Here is a 20,174-nt window from a genome sequence, read left to right on the forward strand (position 1 = left end):
CAAAATATAAGGAATAGTATGTGAATATAGTATTTGGATTTTGGCATGAAAACAATCTTTTTTTTTTTTTACTTTTGCATCATACAGCTTTACCAACAGACTACCAGTAATTATAATAGCTGTTTTTTTTCTTCTTCTGTTTTTTTTACATTTGATATCACATACTGTACTTGCCATGATGACTGGGTCAATTATGTTTCTTAAATGCTTAAAATTGTGTTTTTCCCCCTTCGTCAGTAAGTCAACCACACCTTGTCAGCACTAAATGAATCAGCATTTAAAGCCAAGGCTGTAATTAAATACATCAATGGGACAATATATCCAAAAATTAATGAATTAACCTTATCCTTACGTTGTTCCAAAGCTGTATGACTTTATGTCTTATGTGGAACATTCAATTACATATTTTGAATGTCTTTTTTTTCATGTTAATAAAATTAAATTAGGTGAAGTCTAGTGATATTTTGGATTGTTTTGACTGATTGTTTAGACAAAATCACTTCAAACTTTCTTTAAATTGTTTATTTTATGTTACAAAGACAAAAGAAAGTATTACATATTTGGAACAACATGAGTGGTAATTAAATGAACATTTTGTGTTTGTTAGTTTTTGGGTTATACTTTAAATTCATTTAATGTAGGCCTACTAAGCTAAATTATTATCAGTTGCAACGTAGAAGAGATTGCTACTGGGCGGTGGACAAAACCACGGTTGGAATGAGCGTTGACCGAAAATGGCAGCTGTGCTCTTAATGGAGTCCAGCCTGTGTCTTATTGGACACCTAGCATCAACAGGCATCTCCTCACAAGCAGCTCTGGAATGTCTTATGATAGTTGTATCCAATATTGTGCATCAGTGTTCCTTAATTTCACAGTCCTCATTATGCCATCTCTCATTTAAAACTTCCCACTGATGATTCAACTCCTTAAAACTTTGAAAGTAGGAGACAGATAAAATGAGAACCTAAAGGAAAGGAGAAAGAGACAGAAGGATATATTTATATATAGGGCCTATATTTTATTATTATTATTATTATTATTATTTTTAAGTAGCCTATGTCTAAGCAAGCGGTTAATTAAATCAGTGGTAAACACGTGCTTCTCCTAATACATTTTCTTTAACCACATTTCAGTTACTCATAAAGATCAATGTCCACTCACTATATCCATTTCCGTTTTGCCCTCTAGTGGTAATTATTTTCAGACTTGATCTTTTTGTGTATCTAGAAAACTGTTTGCTTATACTTTAGTCTATACACATATGAAACATTTTTTTTTTTTACATTTTATGTCACATACAGTTACAAAAAGTATTTTTAGCATTCACTGAACACACACCAATCTTTTAACAAAGGGGCATGGTGTCACACATGGGGTAAGTTTTCATAAGAAAGCCACTGCACAGTCCAGAAATTCAGCAAAGCAAGCACAAATATAAAACCATTATTTTAGCCAGTGAATACTGTAAATAATAACTTATATAGGCTTACATTTATAAAATGTGACAATATGCCCTGACCAGATATCGCGGGAAAATGTTTTTTAATAATGTACACAAACTAGCAACCTATGACGATATGGAAGTTTACGTTTGGAAAATACAGTTTTCAAATAAATATTTTATTTTGTGTTGCACAAAGATCAAGCCTATACAGCACCGGTCTTTCTTATCAACAAATTATAGCCACTATTCATTAAAAATATGTTAAAATTCCTTTGATAAATCTTTTTTTGTGCCGATGTTTGTCTAACTTAGGTACACATGGCATGTAGTTTCCAAGTATTTCATCACGCTTTGAAAAGGGAACCGTCAATAGAAAGCGTACGCGTCATGGATTTCCCCCTCAGGTTAAACAAAGATGAAAGGCGATTACCACCCTGACTTGAAGAACAGTTTCGCTTTGTCACGTGCATCACATGGCAGCACCCAAACAACGGTCCCCACGTGGCGCTCCATTCCATTTATCCTTCAGTGTAAAACTCTAAAAAGAGGACCGATGTAACGTGCTTTGGGATTTCCAGATCTTCGTAAATCTGATAACCTATATATTTTTATTTTATATTAATTTAGAATGTATACGCACTATTTTACACGCACACGCACGCACGCACGCACACATATACACACACACACACACACAGAGAGACACACACACGTTTGTTTTTGTTTAAAGTGGGGATATTCAATAGCCGTGATGGTTTTTATACTGTATAAACTGTATATTCTATGGCCCTACACCTAACCCTAATGCTCACAGGAAAATTTGTACATTTTTACTTTCTCAAAAAAAAAAAAAAAAAAAATTCTGTATGATTTATGAGCGTTTTGGGGACATGGGTTATGTCCTCATAAGTCACCCTCTCCTTGTAATACCTGTGTCATACCCATGTCATTATACAAAGTTGTGTCCTGATATGCCACAAAAACAAGAGCACACACACATACTGTACATACATACATACATACATACATACACACACACACACACACACACACACACACACACATATATATATATATATATATATATATATATATATATATATATATATATAATAAAACAGTTTGATGAAATTTAATGTACAACTGAAATGAGTATTTTAACCTGAGACACCTGAGAAAGGTTTTGGAGTGTATTTAATCTAATAGACCTAATCATTAAAACATGTGGTTCTTCCACTTCCTACTTTGGATATTTACATAGCCTACCAAGCAAAGTCTGCATTTTTAATTCCAAACCACAATTTTTAATGTTTACTTTTTAACATTATTTGCCATTTGTAATAATCATTTGACCTAGATGAGCCAATATGGTTTAAACCAGCAGGAAATGCATGAATGTGGTTGTGACATGTTTAAAGACACCAAACTACCCATGAAAAATATGCCAGAACAAGTAATTACAAGAAATCCACCATAACAGAATTCACACAGCATACATAAATTTACACCAGTACAATCTATATATATATATATATATATATATATATATATATATATAATTGTATTAATATTTATTTATTAATAATTAAGTTATTTAAACTTAACCCTCTTTCAGCCTTAAATAGAAAATGAACTGAGCTCTTACGTCACACATCGGAAGGAAATTTTAGAGGCATGAGGGAAGACATTAGTGTATTCATCTGCATATTCTGTGGTAATTATGTAATGTGCTTGATTTCCTCTCTGTTTCTATCTTACATTGTGGTTTTCTTCCTGTGGAAAAAAGTCTTGAAGGGTATTTCAAATCTATTTAAATCTAGGCCAAAGACCATTACGATGTTGTCCAGTGGCACATTTAATAATATTTTAAGCAGACCACATGCCACTGTTTCAACGGTAAAGCCAATAATACTATATCTATTGGTTCATTTAAACAAATAGAAACATGTTTAGATAGCTCTACAGGTTTTCACATTTTTATTGTACAATTTACAACCCCAGTTCCCAAAAAGTTGGGGCATTTTGTAAAATGCGAAAATCAAGAATCAGTGATTGGTTAATTCTCTTCAAACTTTATTTAATTGCCAAAAGTACAAAAAAAAGATTTCCAATGTTTTCACTGACCAACTTAATTCAATGAAAGCATAGCACATACCACGACTGACTTTGCTTTTGCATGTCACTGATGATAGTCTGGATGGTCTATTCGTTTTTTAGGGCTTTTAGGGTTAGATTTAGGTTTATGTTTTTAGGGAGTAATTGATTTTTTTACTATCTGAGATGAGGTCTGGCCCAGAGAACCAATGGCATCACTGCATAGAATTGATGTATACTTTTCTCCTTGAATAACAGAGATTCAAGTTGCATTTATTGATGTAGTGGCAGACTGTGTTAAGTGACAGTGGTTTTCTGTAGTGAGAACATTTGTCTATATTTAATACCGCAGGATGAGAGTTTCTTATGCAATGCCATCTGCAATGACATTTCCTGTCTTGCCCAACATGTATTGAGAGATTTTGGGATTATCTGAAATATTTTCACAAAATTATGTATGGTAGCTTCAGCTTGTGAAAGACCTAAATTCTTTGTGATTTTGCATTGAGAAATGTAATTTTTTATTTGTTTGACACTTATCTCATGAAAATTGGCACAAAATGGCTTTGCTGACAACAACTGAGATGCTCCTTTTATACCCAAACATGATCCCATTACCTATTACCAGTTCATATGCATCTTGTTTACTGTTTAAGTTATTATTTTTTTCTCAAAATTGTACATGGGTATTCTATAATCTTTTTTTTTAACTTTATTTTGCATGTCTCACTCTATTATTCAATTATTCAAAATTGTTTATTTTAACAAAATACAATAAAGCTGGTCAGTGAGAATAATGAAAATATTTTCTTAGTTCGTTTGTTCAATCAAATAAAGGTTAAAGAGAATTAGTAAATCATAGATTCTTGATTTTTATTGCATTTTTCTAAAGATCTCAATGGGTGCATGCAGGGTATCAGCCTGTTGTGATAATGCTTAGATTTATCAGAAGCAATATGGTTAAGTATTTTTAACAATATGTTACTTTTTTTTTTCCTCAGAAATGTTAACACGTCACTACAACTCTTATGTTTGTCTCGCCATAACTCTCTTTCCTTTGTACTGTCATCTCCATTGCCAGGTCCGATTGCTCAATTACATACTTCAGCCCACCTAACATTTTTTTTTTTATAGGGGTCATATAACTTTCTGTAAATCACATGATAGAGCCTTGGACTGAGGCAAGTAAGCAGTGTGAATCTGTAAGTGTGATAAACTTATCTCCTTTTATTGCCAGAATGCAAGTCTCAGACAGAACAAGTTTGTACAATGCTACTTTGATTTATATTGATATTACACTATATCAAGCATACAGCTTTCTGCATGTCTCTCAAATGTTGTCGAAACCCAGCATGCTGTTGTGAGTTCCCAGCATGCATTGCAGCATGAATAAATAAGGTTAAAGGATCGTTTTTGTTTGCTGATTCATTTAAACTTTTGGTGTTGTTTTGTCATTTTTGTTAGTTATTTGTTGTGTTGTGATGTAAGGACATCACCTTTCTACATTTGTTGATTGACACCGTATGTTCATTTAACACTACATGCTAGTTATTTGTGGTTTGTAGAATGAGTGTTGCTACACAAACAAAATTAACATAATTCACATAACATATTAAATGTCATATGAGACTATAAACATGGCTATTAAAACAATAATTGTAATTAATTTGTGAATTTACTGAACAAGAAATCTGTTGTTGGCCTGACAAATTTACTGATTGGGGTATTTTGCATTTAGTGAATGAACAAATTCAAATCGGCAAAACCAAGTAGTTTTACTTAGTACAGTTATTATAATACCTGAATGTAAAAATGTGAATTCATAAAGATGCCTTGGATTTGTAACTTTTTTCAATAATATATTTTTTACAGTGCTGAGAAGCAATATTTAGCGTTAACAATGACTTTGAGAAGAGTTCCGGATGCATCAAAAGGACATCAAATAAAAACATAAATCTATAGTCTGTATAGGATAAAGTGTGTTTTGGCAAAAAGTAAAATAAAATTCAAACAAATGTTATATTGTCAAAGTCAAAGTCACCTTTATTTATATAGCGCTTTAAACAAAATACATTGCGTCAAAGCAACTGAACAACATTAATTTGGAAAACAGTGTCTCAATAATGCAAACACGATAGTTAAAGGCAGTTCATCATTGAATTCAGTGATGTCATCTCTGTTCAGTTTAAATAGTGTCTTTGCATTCATTTGCAATCAAGTCGATGATATCGCTGTAGATGAAGTGACCCCAACTACGCAAGTCAGAGGCGACAGCGGCAAGGAACCTCCATCGGAAACTCCATCGGTGACAGAATGGAGAAAAAAACCTTGGGAGAAACCAGGCTCAGTTGGGGGGCCAGTTCTCCTCTGACCAGACGAAACCAGTAGTTCAATTCCAGGCTGCAGCAAAGTCCGATTGTGCAGAAGAATCATCTGTTTCCTGTGGTCTTGTCCTGGTGCTCCTCTGAGACAAGGTCTTTACAGGGGATCTGTATCTGGCTCTAGTTGTCCTGGTCTCCGCTGTCTTTCATGGCTGTAGAGGTCCTTTCTAGCTGCCGATCCACCATCTGGTCTGGATCCGGGTGACTGCAGTGATCCTCTGATCTGGACACAGACTGGATCTGGTGGCTACGGTGACCTTAGAATAAGAGAGAAACAGACAAATATTAGCGTAGATGCCATTCTTCTAATGATGTAGCAAGTACATAGGGTGTTATGTGAAGTGTTTCCCATTCCGGTTTACCTAAAAATCCTTTAACAGATTTGGATATTAAAATCATATTAGTATGTTAGCATAGAGTGTGTCTGCCTCCCGAACAATGTTAGGTAGGTTATTCCAGAGTTTAGGCGCCAAATAGGAAAAGGACCTGCCGCCTGCAGTTGATTTTGATATTCTAGGTATTATCAAATTGCCTGAGTTTTAAGAACGTAACGGACGTAGAGGAGTATAATGTAAAAGGAGCTCATTCAAATACTGAGGTGCTAAACCATTCAGGGCTTTATAAGTAATAAGCAAAATTTAAAATCTTTAGGATGTTTGATAGGGAGCCAGTACAGCGATGACAGGACCGGGCTAATATGGTATATTGTCCATCTCAAAGACTCTGACTAGCAACATATGTCATCAAACTATTTACTCTCGTGTTAATTTCTCTCTTCCTCTCACAGTTTCTTCATGTGACCACATTTTCCTTCAGCTGAAATTAAATGTGAACTTGTCTATTTTAAACAATTCAACTCATTTCTATGGGGAATGTCTGAATTAGTAACAGGCTGCTTAACAGGGACAGATTCATAGCTGAGATAAGGTTTAAGTACAGGTCTGTGTGACCATTTAACTCTAAAGTGTGTAATAGCATAAAACATGAGGAATGAGGAAATGAGTAATAATTAGAAATAAACTAATATAGTGACACAACTATATTTTGAGGATATAAAATTATCATTCAAGGGATACTGAGTGGGTAGAGATATAGATGAATTCAACATAACCAAACACATAGTCAGAGTGAGTGGGTGGAGAGAGTGTGGTTGGAGCACTGAGGTTAATAGCAGACATTGGTTAGTTTATATCGTCTCTGGAAATCAGCAGTCTAACATAGTATTAGAAAGTCTGATTCCATTCTTTCCAGTGAATTGGCAAAAAAAAAATAAAAAATACATTGATTTAAGACTAAAACCGTTGAAATATATTGTGTTAGTTTAGGCTTGCTGCTTTCACCCTAATAAACCAACCACAAGTAATGGAATCTTTTAAACTGATAATTAGAAACATGACAAATAAGGTGTTTGTTTAAATGACTAATACCTTTCACAACCATGCAAAATATGATTCAACTAGTTCTAGTTTTCCACAGTTCAAGTTGCTCTAAAGTCTAACTGAAAAAAAGCAGAAGTGAAGCTTTTAATGTACGTCTTTGGCCTGGGTGACGTTTCATGAACTCTATCACACCCTTCATTCATATTTTGTACTTAAATAAAAGCCTATTTGAGTCACATGACTGCTACTTTGACATGAATGCCTCTTTGACACATCTTAATTTTCCATCATGGAAGTTTATTGCAGAATTAAACCTTATTCAATGTATTACATGTTTTTCCCCTGAGGTCATTAAGTGATGCTTCTACACAAAAACAAAAAAACAAACAAAAAGCAAAAAATATTCAAAATTCAACATTCCTTAATAATCAAGGCTTGGTATGTACTGACATTTGTGATAGGTCACATAACCAGTAACAGGGGATTATCAAGGGCTTTTGCACGTCAATCTCATACAGTATTGTTCAAAATAATAGCAGTACAATGTGACTAACCAGAATAATCAAGGTTTTTCGTATATTTTTTATTGCTACGTGGCAAACAAGTTACCAGTAGGTTCAGTAGATTCTCAGAAAACAAATGAGACCCAGCATTCATGATATGCACGCTCTTAAGGCTGTGCAATTGGGCAATTAGTTGAATTAGTTGAAAGGGGTGTGTTCAAAAAAATAGCAGTGTGGCATTCAATCACTGAGGTCATCAATTTTGTGAAGAAACAGGTGTGAATCAGGTGGCCCCTATTTAAGGATGAAGCCAACACTTGTTGAACATGCATTTGAAAGCTGAGGAAAATGGGTCAGTCAAGACATTGTTCAGAAGAACAGCGTACTTTGATTAAAAAGTTGATTAGAGAGGGGAAAACCTATAAAGAGGTGCAAAAAATGATAGGCTGTTCAGCTAAAATGATCTGATGATGAGAGACGTGGAAGAAAATGGAAGACAACCATCAAAATGGATAGAAGAATAACCAGAATGGCAAAGGCTCAGCCAATGATCACCTCCAGGATGATCAAAGACAGTCTGGAGTTACCTGTAAGTACTGTGACAGTTAGAAGACGTCTGTGTGAAGCTAATCTATTTTCAAGAATCCCCCGCAAAGTCCCTCTGTTGAAAAAAAGGCATGTGCAGAAGAGGTTACAATTTGCCAAAGAACACATCAACTGGCCTAAATAGAAATGGAGGAACATTTTGTGGACTGATGAGAGTAAAATTGTTCTTTTTGGGTCCAAGGGCCACAGGCAGTTTGTGAGACGACCCCCAAACTCTGAATTCAAGCCACAGTACACAGTGAAGACAGTGAAGCATGGAGATGCAAGCATCATGATATGGGCATGTTTCTCCTACTATGGTGTTGGGCCTATTTATCGCATACCAGGGATCAAGAATCAGTTTGCATATGTTAAAATACTTGAAGAGGTCATGTTGCCCTATGCTGAAGAGGACATGCCCTTGAAATGGTTGTTTCAACAAGACAATGACCCAAAACACACTAGTAAACGGGCAAAGTCTTGGTTCCAAACCAACAAAATTAATGTTATGGAGTGGCCAGCCCAATCTCCAGACCTTAATCCAATTGAGAACTTGTGGGGTGATATCAAAAATGCTGTTTCTGAAGCAAAACCAAGAAATGTGAATGAATTGTGGAATGTTGTTAAAGAATCATGGAGTGGAATAACAGCTGAGAGGTGCCACAAGTTGGTTGACTCCATGCCACACAGATGTCAAGCAGTTTTAAAAAACTGTGGTCATACAACTAAATATTAGTTTAGTGATTCACAGGATTGCTAAATCCCAGAAAAAAAAAATGTTTGTACAAAATAGTTTTGAGTTTGTACAGTCAAAGGTAGACACTGCTATTTTTTTGAACACACCCCTTTCAACTAATTGCCCAATTGCACAGCCTTAAGAGCGTGCATATCATGAATGCTGGGTCTTGTTTGTTTTCTGACAATCTACTGAACCTACTGGTAACTTGTTTGCCACGTAGCAATAAAAAATATACTAAAAACCTTGATTATTCTGGTTAGTCACATTGTACTGCTATTATTTTGAACAATACTGTACATACCTCAGTCAGGAAGTATAGTGACAACATAGCTAATAAAGGCCCGGGGATACAGGGTGATATATAGGGCCCTTGGAGTTTGAACACTAGGGACCCTAATGGATATGGACCCTTTTATGTCATCATCCAAAGCTGAAATTATTTTTCTTCTTGGAGTGAGTTTACAGTTAGTATCACACCTCAGTACATAATACAGTGATTATTCTCTGTGAGAGTAAAAAAAAAATCTGTCTGATATTGTAGTGTTGAAAAGGGTAACACTCATGGCAAGGTAGGGTGTTTCATTTATTTATTTTTTTGGTGTTTTACTGTTGCATCATGTGTTTGTATTGATCTCATTTTCTTTCTCATTGACTAAAATTATCAAACCTTAATTAAACTGGGTGTAATCTCCTGGAGTCACCCACAGTATATTTATAGATTCTATTGTGGTTTGGAACCTTAAGGCTGTTCCACCTCAAACTCTCATTGTTTTCCATTTTCAGTTGTGGTTTTCTAGTCATTAGGTTCTTCTATTTGAATTTCCTTCTTTTAAGTGAGCTCCTAATCTATAGTGTACAAACAGGTTCATGATTTATTACTTTAAAGTAGAGAAAGGGAGGAAAGGCACCGGTGTTTATGGGGTGCCGTCCACTGTCCCTGTTACTCACCTGGTTTTTATTGTCTCTACTATTCCCATTCAGTCACTCGTTGTTTCTTTACGATCAGCAACAACTCACTGATATCCATCATGCTATGCCAAAACCTTCTGGGCTCCACTCCAAAAAACTATGAGTTCCACCAACCACCTACGCTGTCTAGTTCGTTTGACTACCCTTACTGGCATGCTCCCATTGTTCTACGGAAGAAATGCTGGAGACTAAGCAGAAAATGAGGTGGCGCAGCTGTTCAACTGAAGCTGGCCTGGGTGTCTGGTTCCCCTACTTCCCTGTTGTCGGCATTGGTGCCGCTGGACTTGGTCTGTCGCATCCTGATTGGCGGAACTCGGTTGTTCAACAATTCTTTATTCATTTCCCAGGATAACCCGATGGAGTTCTCCACGACTTCGACATAGGAAAGCGAAGGGACTGTTGAAAAAAAAAAAATGTCACTGCCACTTATCTCCTACGGACATTTTTAGCAAGGGAATTTCTAAATGTACTGTCTTCCTTGAATGTTACTCAATGGGTAAATGGTCCTACACACTGTCATGGTCATACGCTTGATTTAATATTGACGTATGGTCTAATGCTGACATTGACATCTGTGACACTCCACTTTCTAATCACAAACCAGTGCTCTTTTCTACACTTTTGCCTGCTCCACCAGTAACCTTACCACATCAAGCAGGGTGGTCTCACTCATTCATTTCTCACTCCTATCACATCTTCTCCGAACTGTATTTGGGGGCTGAATATTTACCTGTTTCTGATCTTGCTTCATCATATCCAGATGTTGACAAGCTTTAAGATATTTTAGATTTAGTCTGAGAGCTCTCAGTCCCTCTATTGAAGCTGTGTGAACAGTATACATGTCCAGAAAGGTAATAAAAACATCATCAAAGTAGTCCATGTGACATCAGAGGGTCAGTTAGAGTTTTTGGAGCATCGGAAATACATTTTGGTCCAAAAATAGCAAAAACTATGACTTTATTCAGCATTGTCTTCTCTTCCGTGTCTGTTGTGAGAAAGAGTTCAAAACAAAGCAGTTTGTGATATCCAGTTCGCGAACGAATCCTTCGATGTAACCGGATCTTTTTGAACCAGTTCACCAAATCGAACTGAAATGTTTTTAAAGGTTCGCGTCTCCAATACGCATTAATCCACAAATGACTGAAGCTGTTAATGTGACTGACACTCCCTCTGAGTTCAAACAAACCAGTATCCCGGAGTAATGTACTCAAACAGTACACTGACTGAACTGCTGTGAAGAGAGATCTGAAGATATTCGGGTGAAGCCACCTTCTGCTTGCTCCTCTTCTGAGTGTGAAAATGTTCTAAATTTCTTCTCCAACAAAATCAAGTCAAGTCACCTTTATTTATATAGTGCTTTAAACAAAAAAGATTGTGTCAAAGGAACTAAACAACACTAATTAGAAAAACAGTGTGTCAATAATGCAAAATGACAGTTAAAGGCGGTTCATCATTAAATTTAGTGATGTCATCATCTCTGTTCAGTTTATATAGTATCTGTGCAATCATTTGCAATCAAGTCAACGATATCGCTGTGAATGAAGTGACCCCAACTAAGCAAGCCAGAGGTGAAAGCGGCAAGGAACCCAAACTCCATAGGTGACAGGATGGAGAAAAAAACCTTGGGAGAAACCAGGCTCAGTTGGGGGGACAGTACTCCTCTGACCAGACAAAACCAGCAGTTCAATTCCAGGCTGCAGCAAAGTCAGATTGTGCAGAAGAATCATCTGTTTCCTCTGGTCTTTACAGGGGACTTGTATCTGGGGCTCTAGTTGTCCTGGTCGAATCCGAATTTTATGTGAAAGGCTATTGATAACCAGTGAAAACAGATGAACAGAGGTGTGACATGCACTCTTTTCGGCTTGTTAAAGACTACTCTTGCTGCTGCACTTTAATGAAAACTATACTTCACATTCACATAAACTTAGATGGTAAAGGGATGGTTCACTTACAAACTAAATTTTGATATGTTTTAGCTTACCTCAAGGGCATCCAAGGTGTAGGTTTCTTTGTTTCTGCAGTATTTCACATTTTGATATTTTTATGTCAAACCGTTCTTGTCTGTGACTGATATAATGGAGGTCTATGGTCACCACCTCAAAGAGAATGCACAGAGGAGTCCAAATTAAACAATTACCCATCGTAAGTACACATTGATGACCTAAGACACGAAACGAGCGGTTTGTGTAAGAAAATGAACAGTATTTATATAGTTTTTACCTCTAGTACACAACCATGTCCAACTGATCTGAGGGCGCGCATGCTTCCTGATGTCGTGACTCGTGTGACGTTTGCGCGTGCTCTAGCTTAATCTGCGGAAGCATGGAAAGCCCGCAAAGTTATCTCTCGTGCATGTACGTCACTCATTTTTACACTTGCTGTCTATGGTTTACACAGAGATTTCGGAAGTGTTAACTTTCACTGTGAAGATCATATTTAAACGTACAGGAAATTGCAATGGAGGATGATTTCAATATATCAACAGACAACGTTTAATTTTTTTCACAACCATATTGATTTGAACCAGAATACACAGATCAAGTATTCAGAGCGATGGAGGAAGCATCCGCTGCAGGCAGCACATCTTCAAGCCTCAGAGAGACAGAGATCTCTTCAAAATTGGTGGTGTTTTAGTAGTGAGATGCCAACAGAAGTGGAGAGCATTGGTTTTCATGAAAGGAACATAGCAATGCCACAACTAGCTGCAGGACGACGACGAGGACGTTGACAGTATCGCATCACACACCTGCCTGACTGAAGATCCTGAGTTTTCTCCGCTGTTGAGTCGCAGCATTTTACACATTGTGTTTTGTTTGCCACTTATAAACTGGAGGCGACGTCCAAGGCCAGAGGGACCGAATGGCATGCTGTCAATAGAGTGAGTAATGTGTTGTATTTTCATTATAATCACAACCATTATAGGGTGCATTATAAACAAATTAATTAATTACAATTACTGTATTATAGTGGTAAACAGTAAACAATGAGTGACGTACACGTGCAAGAGATCACTTTCGGCACTTTCCGTGCTCGCACACATCACATCAGGAAGCACGCATGCCCTCAGATCAGTTGGACATGGTTGTGTACAAGAGGTAAAAACAATATAAATACTGTTCGTTTTCTTACACAAACCGCTTTTTCATGTCTTAGGTCATCAGTGTGTACTTATGTGTGTACTTAATTTGGACTTCTCTGTGCATGCTCTTTGAGGTGGAGACCATAGACCTCCATTATATGAGTCACAGACAAGAATGGTTTGACTTAAAACTACTGAGGAAACAAAGACACCTACATCTTGGATGTCCTTGAGGTAAACTAAAACATATAAAAATTTAATTTGAAAGTGAACTATCCCTTTAATGGAGAATTCCGAACTGAGGAAACAGAGGGCTTAAATACGCTAAGACAGGCAATCAAAAACAAACAGGGAACAGATAAGCAGAGAATTATAAACATTGGTAATAAATGAACAAGAACTCAGACAAAGACAACCATGACCTAGAAACTAAACAGAACATTACAATGAAACTAAACTAGGCATGATCAATACCGCAAAGCTGCTTTGAAACAATCTGTATTGTAAAAAGCACTATATAAACAAATTTAAAAAAATGATTGCAACAACGTATACCATGACCTGAAGGTTTAGAACGAAACTAAACAGCCCTTCACCTGCTAAAACAACATAACTATCAATCAGGTGCCAGAAGGCATGTAGTACATTGTGAAAACGATTTTCAGCAATGTTTTGGTCAAATTGAGGCCTCATATATCAAATATGATATACCAGGGGTCTCCAACACTTAAAAATAAAGTTGCATCATGATGCCATAGAAGTATAAATGGTTCCAAAAGAACCATTAACATCTGAAGAACCATTCTGTTTCACAAGTGATGAAAGAAGGTTCTTCAGATTATAAAAAAGTTAAGAACGAGATGGTTCTTTAAAAAAACCATTGACTGAATGGTTCAGTTCAGCTCCAGCCCCAGTTAAACACACCTGACCTGAACCAGCTAATGTGGTATTCACTGTTACATTTGCGTTTAGTAATGACATATCTTTTTTTAGGCCTACATTTACCTTATTTACTGATTAATACCTTATGATCAGTCTGCCATCATATTGCATAAATTAAGTGTGATACATGTTACCATAATTCCCTTTTTATTTGGGTGAGTAACCCTGTACTTTTTTGTTATTATTGGCCATCACTGATGGAGGCGCTAATCTGATGAACTTTAGTCCTTCCGTTACATTATTAATAGCACATTCTACAGCAACACAGATTGCAACAGCTCAAAGACGTTAGCAAATTACCATGATATCGTTCAATTACATAAAGTATACAGGTCCGCCATAATTCTTGTATTTTTATAGCAGTATTTTATATAGTGGACATTACCTACTTTATAACCCATTAAATGCGAGTTGGCCCTGACTCTGGAAACCCCCTTGGGCATGGACATTACATACACATTATACATTTTACATAGAATTTTACTTGTCTGATAACAAATAGCCCATTTTTATTGTAAAATTAAAACTGAAACTTTTATAATCCGTCTTTTTTTTCTTCAAGTATTTACTATATACCAATATTTAATACACAATTTCTGAGTTTGTGTTTTAGTCAGATCATACTACTGTTTAGTTGAGCACCAGTGTGTTTCCCCTGAGTTCTATAAAAAATGTTTCCTGCCCACAACAAAACCCCAATATACTCAAGAATTCTGTTGACATTTCGTACAGTTTACATAATCAGTTATAGGGGACTATCTACCCATTACATACTGATCACTATCATGCAGTGGAAAGTGTGAGAGATGTTTGCTCTTACAGCATCACTGTACACATTAAAGCTAGGGCCCCTTACCTTTATCAAGTAAAAGAGCTCCTTGTAGAGATAGAGCAGCTTGTAGTGTTACACTTTAAGCCTGGGCTAAGATATCATATGTAGTTTTATATTCATGTATTTACTTTGTCCGGATGATTACATTGCAAAGTCATTATTTTAAATAAAATATTTTAATTATAAGGGACAAGATAAATTAAGCTGAATTTACCTTCTTAACATTATTTCTTAGAATTAAATTAGGTTAAACCTAATATTGCAGAACTTCTTGCTGACTGATCTTGGTTAGTACTAACATTGCTTGTATACATGCACTTGGTAATGCAATGCAGTTTTAAAATATCTAAATATCAAAATCTGAAAAGTCTTTATAATGCATTTCTGTCCTCAGACTGGAACCATAGTAATTGTGTAGGAGCCAGATCTTTTTTTTACAAAGGTGCCTGTCTGAACTTGTACAGGAAGTTGCACAATACGTCGTTTGGCCATATCCTCAAAGTTAAGATCAAAAACCAACCTTTCGTTCTCTGAGTATTATGCAGGCTTCACGATTAAGGAGGATGTGTGTCATTACTTTTTTTACTTAAGAGGAAAATCTTTTTTAGCATACTTTCACTGTTGCTGTTTCTTCTTGTTCTTTTTCCTCTTTCACTTTTGTGGTTAAGAATAACTTTCTTTGTCTGTCTGACTTTTGAAATTTCTCCTGTCTATAAGCAGTTGAGACAAGTGGTTGTGCTTTAAAGCTGCGGTAGGGAACTTTTGACACTCTAGCGGTTAATAAACAGAACTGCTTGCGTCTTGCGGAAGAACATTGTAGCCGGAGTTACTTCTCTCTGTTTATGTCTATGAAGAATCACAAAGGTACTGGGTTACTCCGCCGTGGTACCCCCGAAGCAATCTAAAATAGTCCGAATATAAACACTTATTATAGGTGTACCCTAGTGATTCAGGACAAGCTAAAAACACGGTTTGGAAAATGGATTCATGGTGTACTCGTTACGGACCGCAGCTCTGTTACGGACCGCAGCTCTGATTGGTTGTTTTTTACCGGGAGCGCATGACTTTCTGCAAATGGCAATAGGACCACTGGGAGAAGCCCAGTAATAAATATGTAAAAAATATTTTTTTACAAAAGTTCCCTACAGCACCTTTAAAACATAAATTTTCACATGCTTTTCAAGTCATTGGCAAATCAATTTTACAGTTTCATATTATCTGATATGACATGATTTTCACCAGAACTGAGTATATCTCTCTTTTTTTCAAAAAGCTTTGGGTTTTGTTTGCTAAAAAGGATGTGTGACCTGACCTCACGTCGGAGTCCCCCATACTCCTGGAAACCACATACAGAAAACAGACATGGTATTGCTTTTAAATTGCTAACTTTTTGTTTGTTTTACAGGTATGTACAATTGACTGCAGAAAACCCGCACAAAAATGCAATTTCAAATCATGCTATTCTCAAATATTTTACTGATTTTTTAATGTTGTTGTATATTAAAATGCAGCAATGAACTACACTGTGATTGTTAGTGATTTAAACTGAAAAAGTATGTAAAAAGTGATATTATCATATACAGTATGGTAAAATTATATCTTAAAAGACTTATATAATTTAACTGTAAAATATGTGTTACCACTAAAGAGTATGCATTACTCTACTCAAGAAAGCAATATATTGTCAGTAAAATATTTTCAAATATATTTTAAGTCAAAAAGTATGAATTCCCTTATAATTAACGATGAGAAGGACATTCTTACAAGTCCCATCATAAACCATCACATTCATTTAGATTAAATATATTAGATAAAATTTGATTAAAAATGAAATTGTAGTATTTTCTGTTGTAATCAGTGTGCCACTGTGGTTTTTGGGCCCCTGCATTCCAGGGTGTTTCCCCTTGGGGCCCCTGTATTTCCGGGCCCTTGGAATCATCCTAAATCCCCCTACCTCCCCGATCCACTCCTAAATTGACACCTGTGCATTTAAATCTGTTATTTCCTCTTCAATTCACAGTTAGTGACTGTCATTAAAGCATACCATGTCTTCTTAACCCAAATGAAACTCAAACTAAGGAGTATATTAAGGTAGCCAATTTTTAATATTACTTCACAAACTGCTAGAAGTGGCAAGGGCAGAAAAGCATGTATAAAGATAAACAGGTTCCACAAGGATGATTGGAAATTCTGCTGATTTTCACACACACCCACACACACACAAATGAATACATCAAAATGAATGAATGAATGAATGAATGAATGAATGAATTATAGTAGTTTTCAGTTCAAAATAATATCTTGTCTATAAGCAGTGGCCCTAGAAAAGGTATTTGGAAACTTCAGAAGTCTATGAATACCTGGGCTAAATGTGTAAAGTTTGAAGCTATCCACAGTAGATTTGATCAAATACTAAATATGAACTCATGAGAATGAAAACATGCTTGGATTTCAATTAGTGATTGACGGGAATATGGCAATTCTGGGAATTCAAACATGACTGGGAAATTCTCCATTGTGTTTTTCAGGATGTCCATTGTGATAACACATGCACACTTTCCCTCTAGAGGAATAAGCTAATGGACCTTTGAGATAATAATACCAAACGACAACTCAGTCACTGATGATTATTAATTTAGATAGTTTTGGTTTAAACATTTTAAGATCTTTTCCTCACTAGGATTTTTTTGCAGCAAAATTAAAATCTGAATCTTTTTTTATTTATTTATTTTATTCTTCTTCTTTATTCTAACAGTTCCAGGGCCATAACTACTAGACCTGAGCCCACAACATGGTCGTAATTCATTATTTGTAAAGCGATTTAAACAAATTTTCATGATTTAAAAGGATTGTGTGCATGTCATTTTGACTGTTAATTGGCTGGTTTTGTCTGGCCAGAGGAGAAATGGCCCCCAGATTGAGCCTGGTTTCTCCAAAGGTTTTTTTCTCCATTCTGTCACCCATGGAGTTTTGTTTCCTTGCCGCTGTCGCCTCTGGCTTGCTTAGATGGGGACACTTCATTTATAGCGATATCATTGACTTGATTGCAAATGGTTCCAAAGATACTATTTAAACTGATTTGAGCTGGATTCAGTGATGAACTGCCTTTAACTGTCATTTTGCATTATTGACACACTGTTTTCCTAATTAATGCTGTTCAGTTGCTTTGACACAATCTGTTTTGTTTAAAGCGCTATATAAACAAAGGTGACTTGAATTGATTCAATAATTTTTTACATTAATAAGAAAAATAAAGTACCCATGTATAATTTCAGTGTCTTACGTTAGTCATTATTTGTTGGTGAAATACCTGAATTACTAAATACAATTTTAATTAATATATATATATATATATATATATATATACCTAACTTCCCCAAAGTCAATTTATTCAGACTTTATTCCGAGAAATTGTTACATAAGTAATGATATGCAGTTACATCATTTTCTTTTCACTATTCATAATATGCAAAATGAAAACACAAACATAGAATTATAATTTACTTCATAGCTTTATTGCCATTGGTTAGATTTGTTCTTCATGTTCCAGTTTAAAACATTCAGTATCAAAACAGGCTTATAAATAAATAAAGAATATTAGGTTAAAATTAACACATATATTTCACAATACTCCTTAGACATAGCATTTTTTCTAGACACATTTAAATACAGACATTAAATAAATAGTACATTAATTTAACACATGAATTAAAAAGCAACTTAAAAAAAAGTTTTAGAGTCAAAAGTCTTCATTCATAGAATGGTAATGCACTTTTACAAAAAAAGACAGATGAAATCAGTTCATGTAGTTTGTTTGATTTGCTCAGTTCATTCAGAGTGCAGTGTCCCAAAGAGTTTGTCCCAGTGAGTGAAGTATGGAGCATAGTTGGATTTGAACTTCTGATGGTGGACATCATGGTGTGGAGCTCCTCCATACAGACCAAAAGGCACCAGTCTGTGTGTCGCCCATGGCAGGTCATAGCCACAGTGGTCCTCAACTGACAGCCACATGTTCAGCATATGGAAAAGCATCTCTGTCATAGGATGAACCCCCAGTAACATAGGATTCACAGCAGCGAAGAAACCCAATGACAGAGTCTCCCAAGCCCCTGAGTACTCAGTGGCCAGAGCAAAGGTGGACGTGTATTTGTGATGCACCTTATGGAAAGTGCGGTAGAGCCAAGGTACTTTGTGATGCAGAAGATGCCATACAAAGTACTGGAAGTCAAAGAGAAGCAGGCAGGCAGCAAGGTCCCAGATGACTCGCAGGAGCCCAGGTGCCATCGCTGTGTAGCTGACAGGTCTCCAGTACCAGTGCAGGACACTCATTGGGAAGATGTACATGGCATGGTTGTAGAGCGAGAGTGCGAGGCAGCTCCACATCATCTTCCAAGACACAGTGGTTTTCTGTTGAATCTTGTATCTCCTTATCAGTGCTATCTTAGGAGATAGGGTATCCAGTACAACAAAAGGCAGGCAGAAGCTTAGGTAGACTGTAATTGAGAAGAGAACTGGGAAATACGGAGACCTTAGCACGGCCTCGTACTGCAGAATGCTGTCCCAGATGTACTGTAGTCCAAACATTGCCATTTCTTTTCAGTTCTGTTTGTGAATGGCAGCACATGTTCATCGCGCCGCTTATATCAAGCATTCAGTCCCGCCCCTTTCCACTACAAGCGCTTCAACTCTCCTTAAATGGTTCTTCCTGTTGGAATTTCCAGAAAATATTGCAGTGCTCTCAGAGAGTAGCTTATCTTTTGTCGTTTTAATCAGAAAGATATAGGCTAACTATATAAATCCATAAATATAAAAATCCTGCAATAGACTACTATAGAGACTGAAAACTGTTTACTAGCCTACACAAATATTGGTAGCACTTTATTTTACAGTCCTGTTCCTCATGTACATACTATGTACTTATTATAGTAATAACAATAACTATGTAATAACTAGGTACTAACCCTGAACCTACCCCTAAACCTAACCCTACCCCATGTAGTTTTTAGTTGCATTACCAGAACTTTCTTAGATAAATACACTGTAAGTACACTATAAGTACATGTTAGCCACGTACTGTAAAATAAAGTGCAACCCAAATATTAATATAAACGATGATGGAAAGACAGTGTGTTGAAACACAGTAAAGAGATAAAAGTGTGAGATTAGATTCCGGATTTACCATTAGGAGATGGCACTGTGTTTTTCTGTTTAGATAGCAGCTCAATCA

General features: G+C 36.1%; 1 protein-coding gene across 1 annotated transcript; it reads right to left on the bottom strand.

Moving 5' to 3' along the window:
* Nucleotides 1–18,440: 18,440 nt before the first annotated feature.
* On the bottom strand, nucleotides 18,441–19,631 carry ch25h (cholesterol 25-hydroxylase). Its single transcript, XM_026277662.1, has one exon. The coding sequence runs from the start codon at nucleotides 19,535–19,537 to the stop codon at nucleotides 18,776–18,778; it is 762 nt and encodes a 253-aa protein (XP_026133447.1). The 5' UTR covers nucleotides 19,538–19,631; the 3' UTR covers nucleotides 18,441–18,775.
* Nucleotides 19,632–20,174: the final 543 nt, after the last annotated feature.

This window comes from Carassius auratus, chromosome 12 (genome assembly GCF_003368295.1).
Source record: "Carassius auratus strain Wakin chromosome 12, ASM336829v1, whole genome shotgun sequence".
Taxonomy (NCBI): Eukaryota; Metazoa; Chordata; class Actinopteri; order Cypriniformes; family Cyprinidae; genus Carassius; species Carassius auratus.

Excerpts from the sequence above, each read along its gene's own strand:
- ch25h (XM_026277662.1), bottom strand. The coding sequence starts at position 19,537 with ATGGCAATGTTTGGACTACAGTACATCTGGGACAGCATTCTGCAGTAC.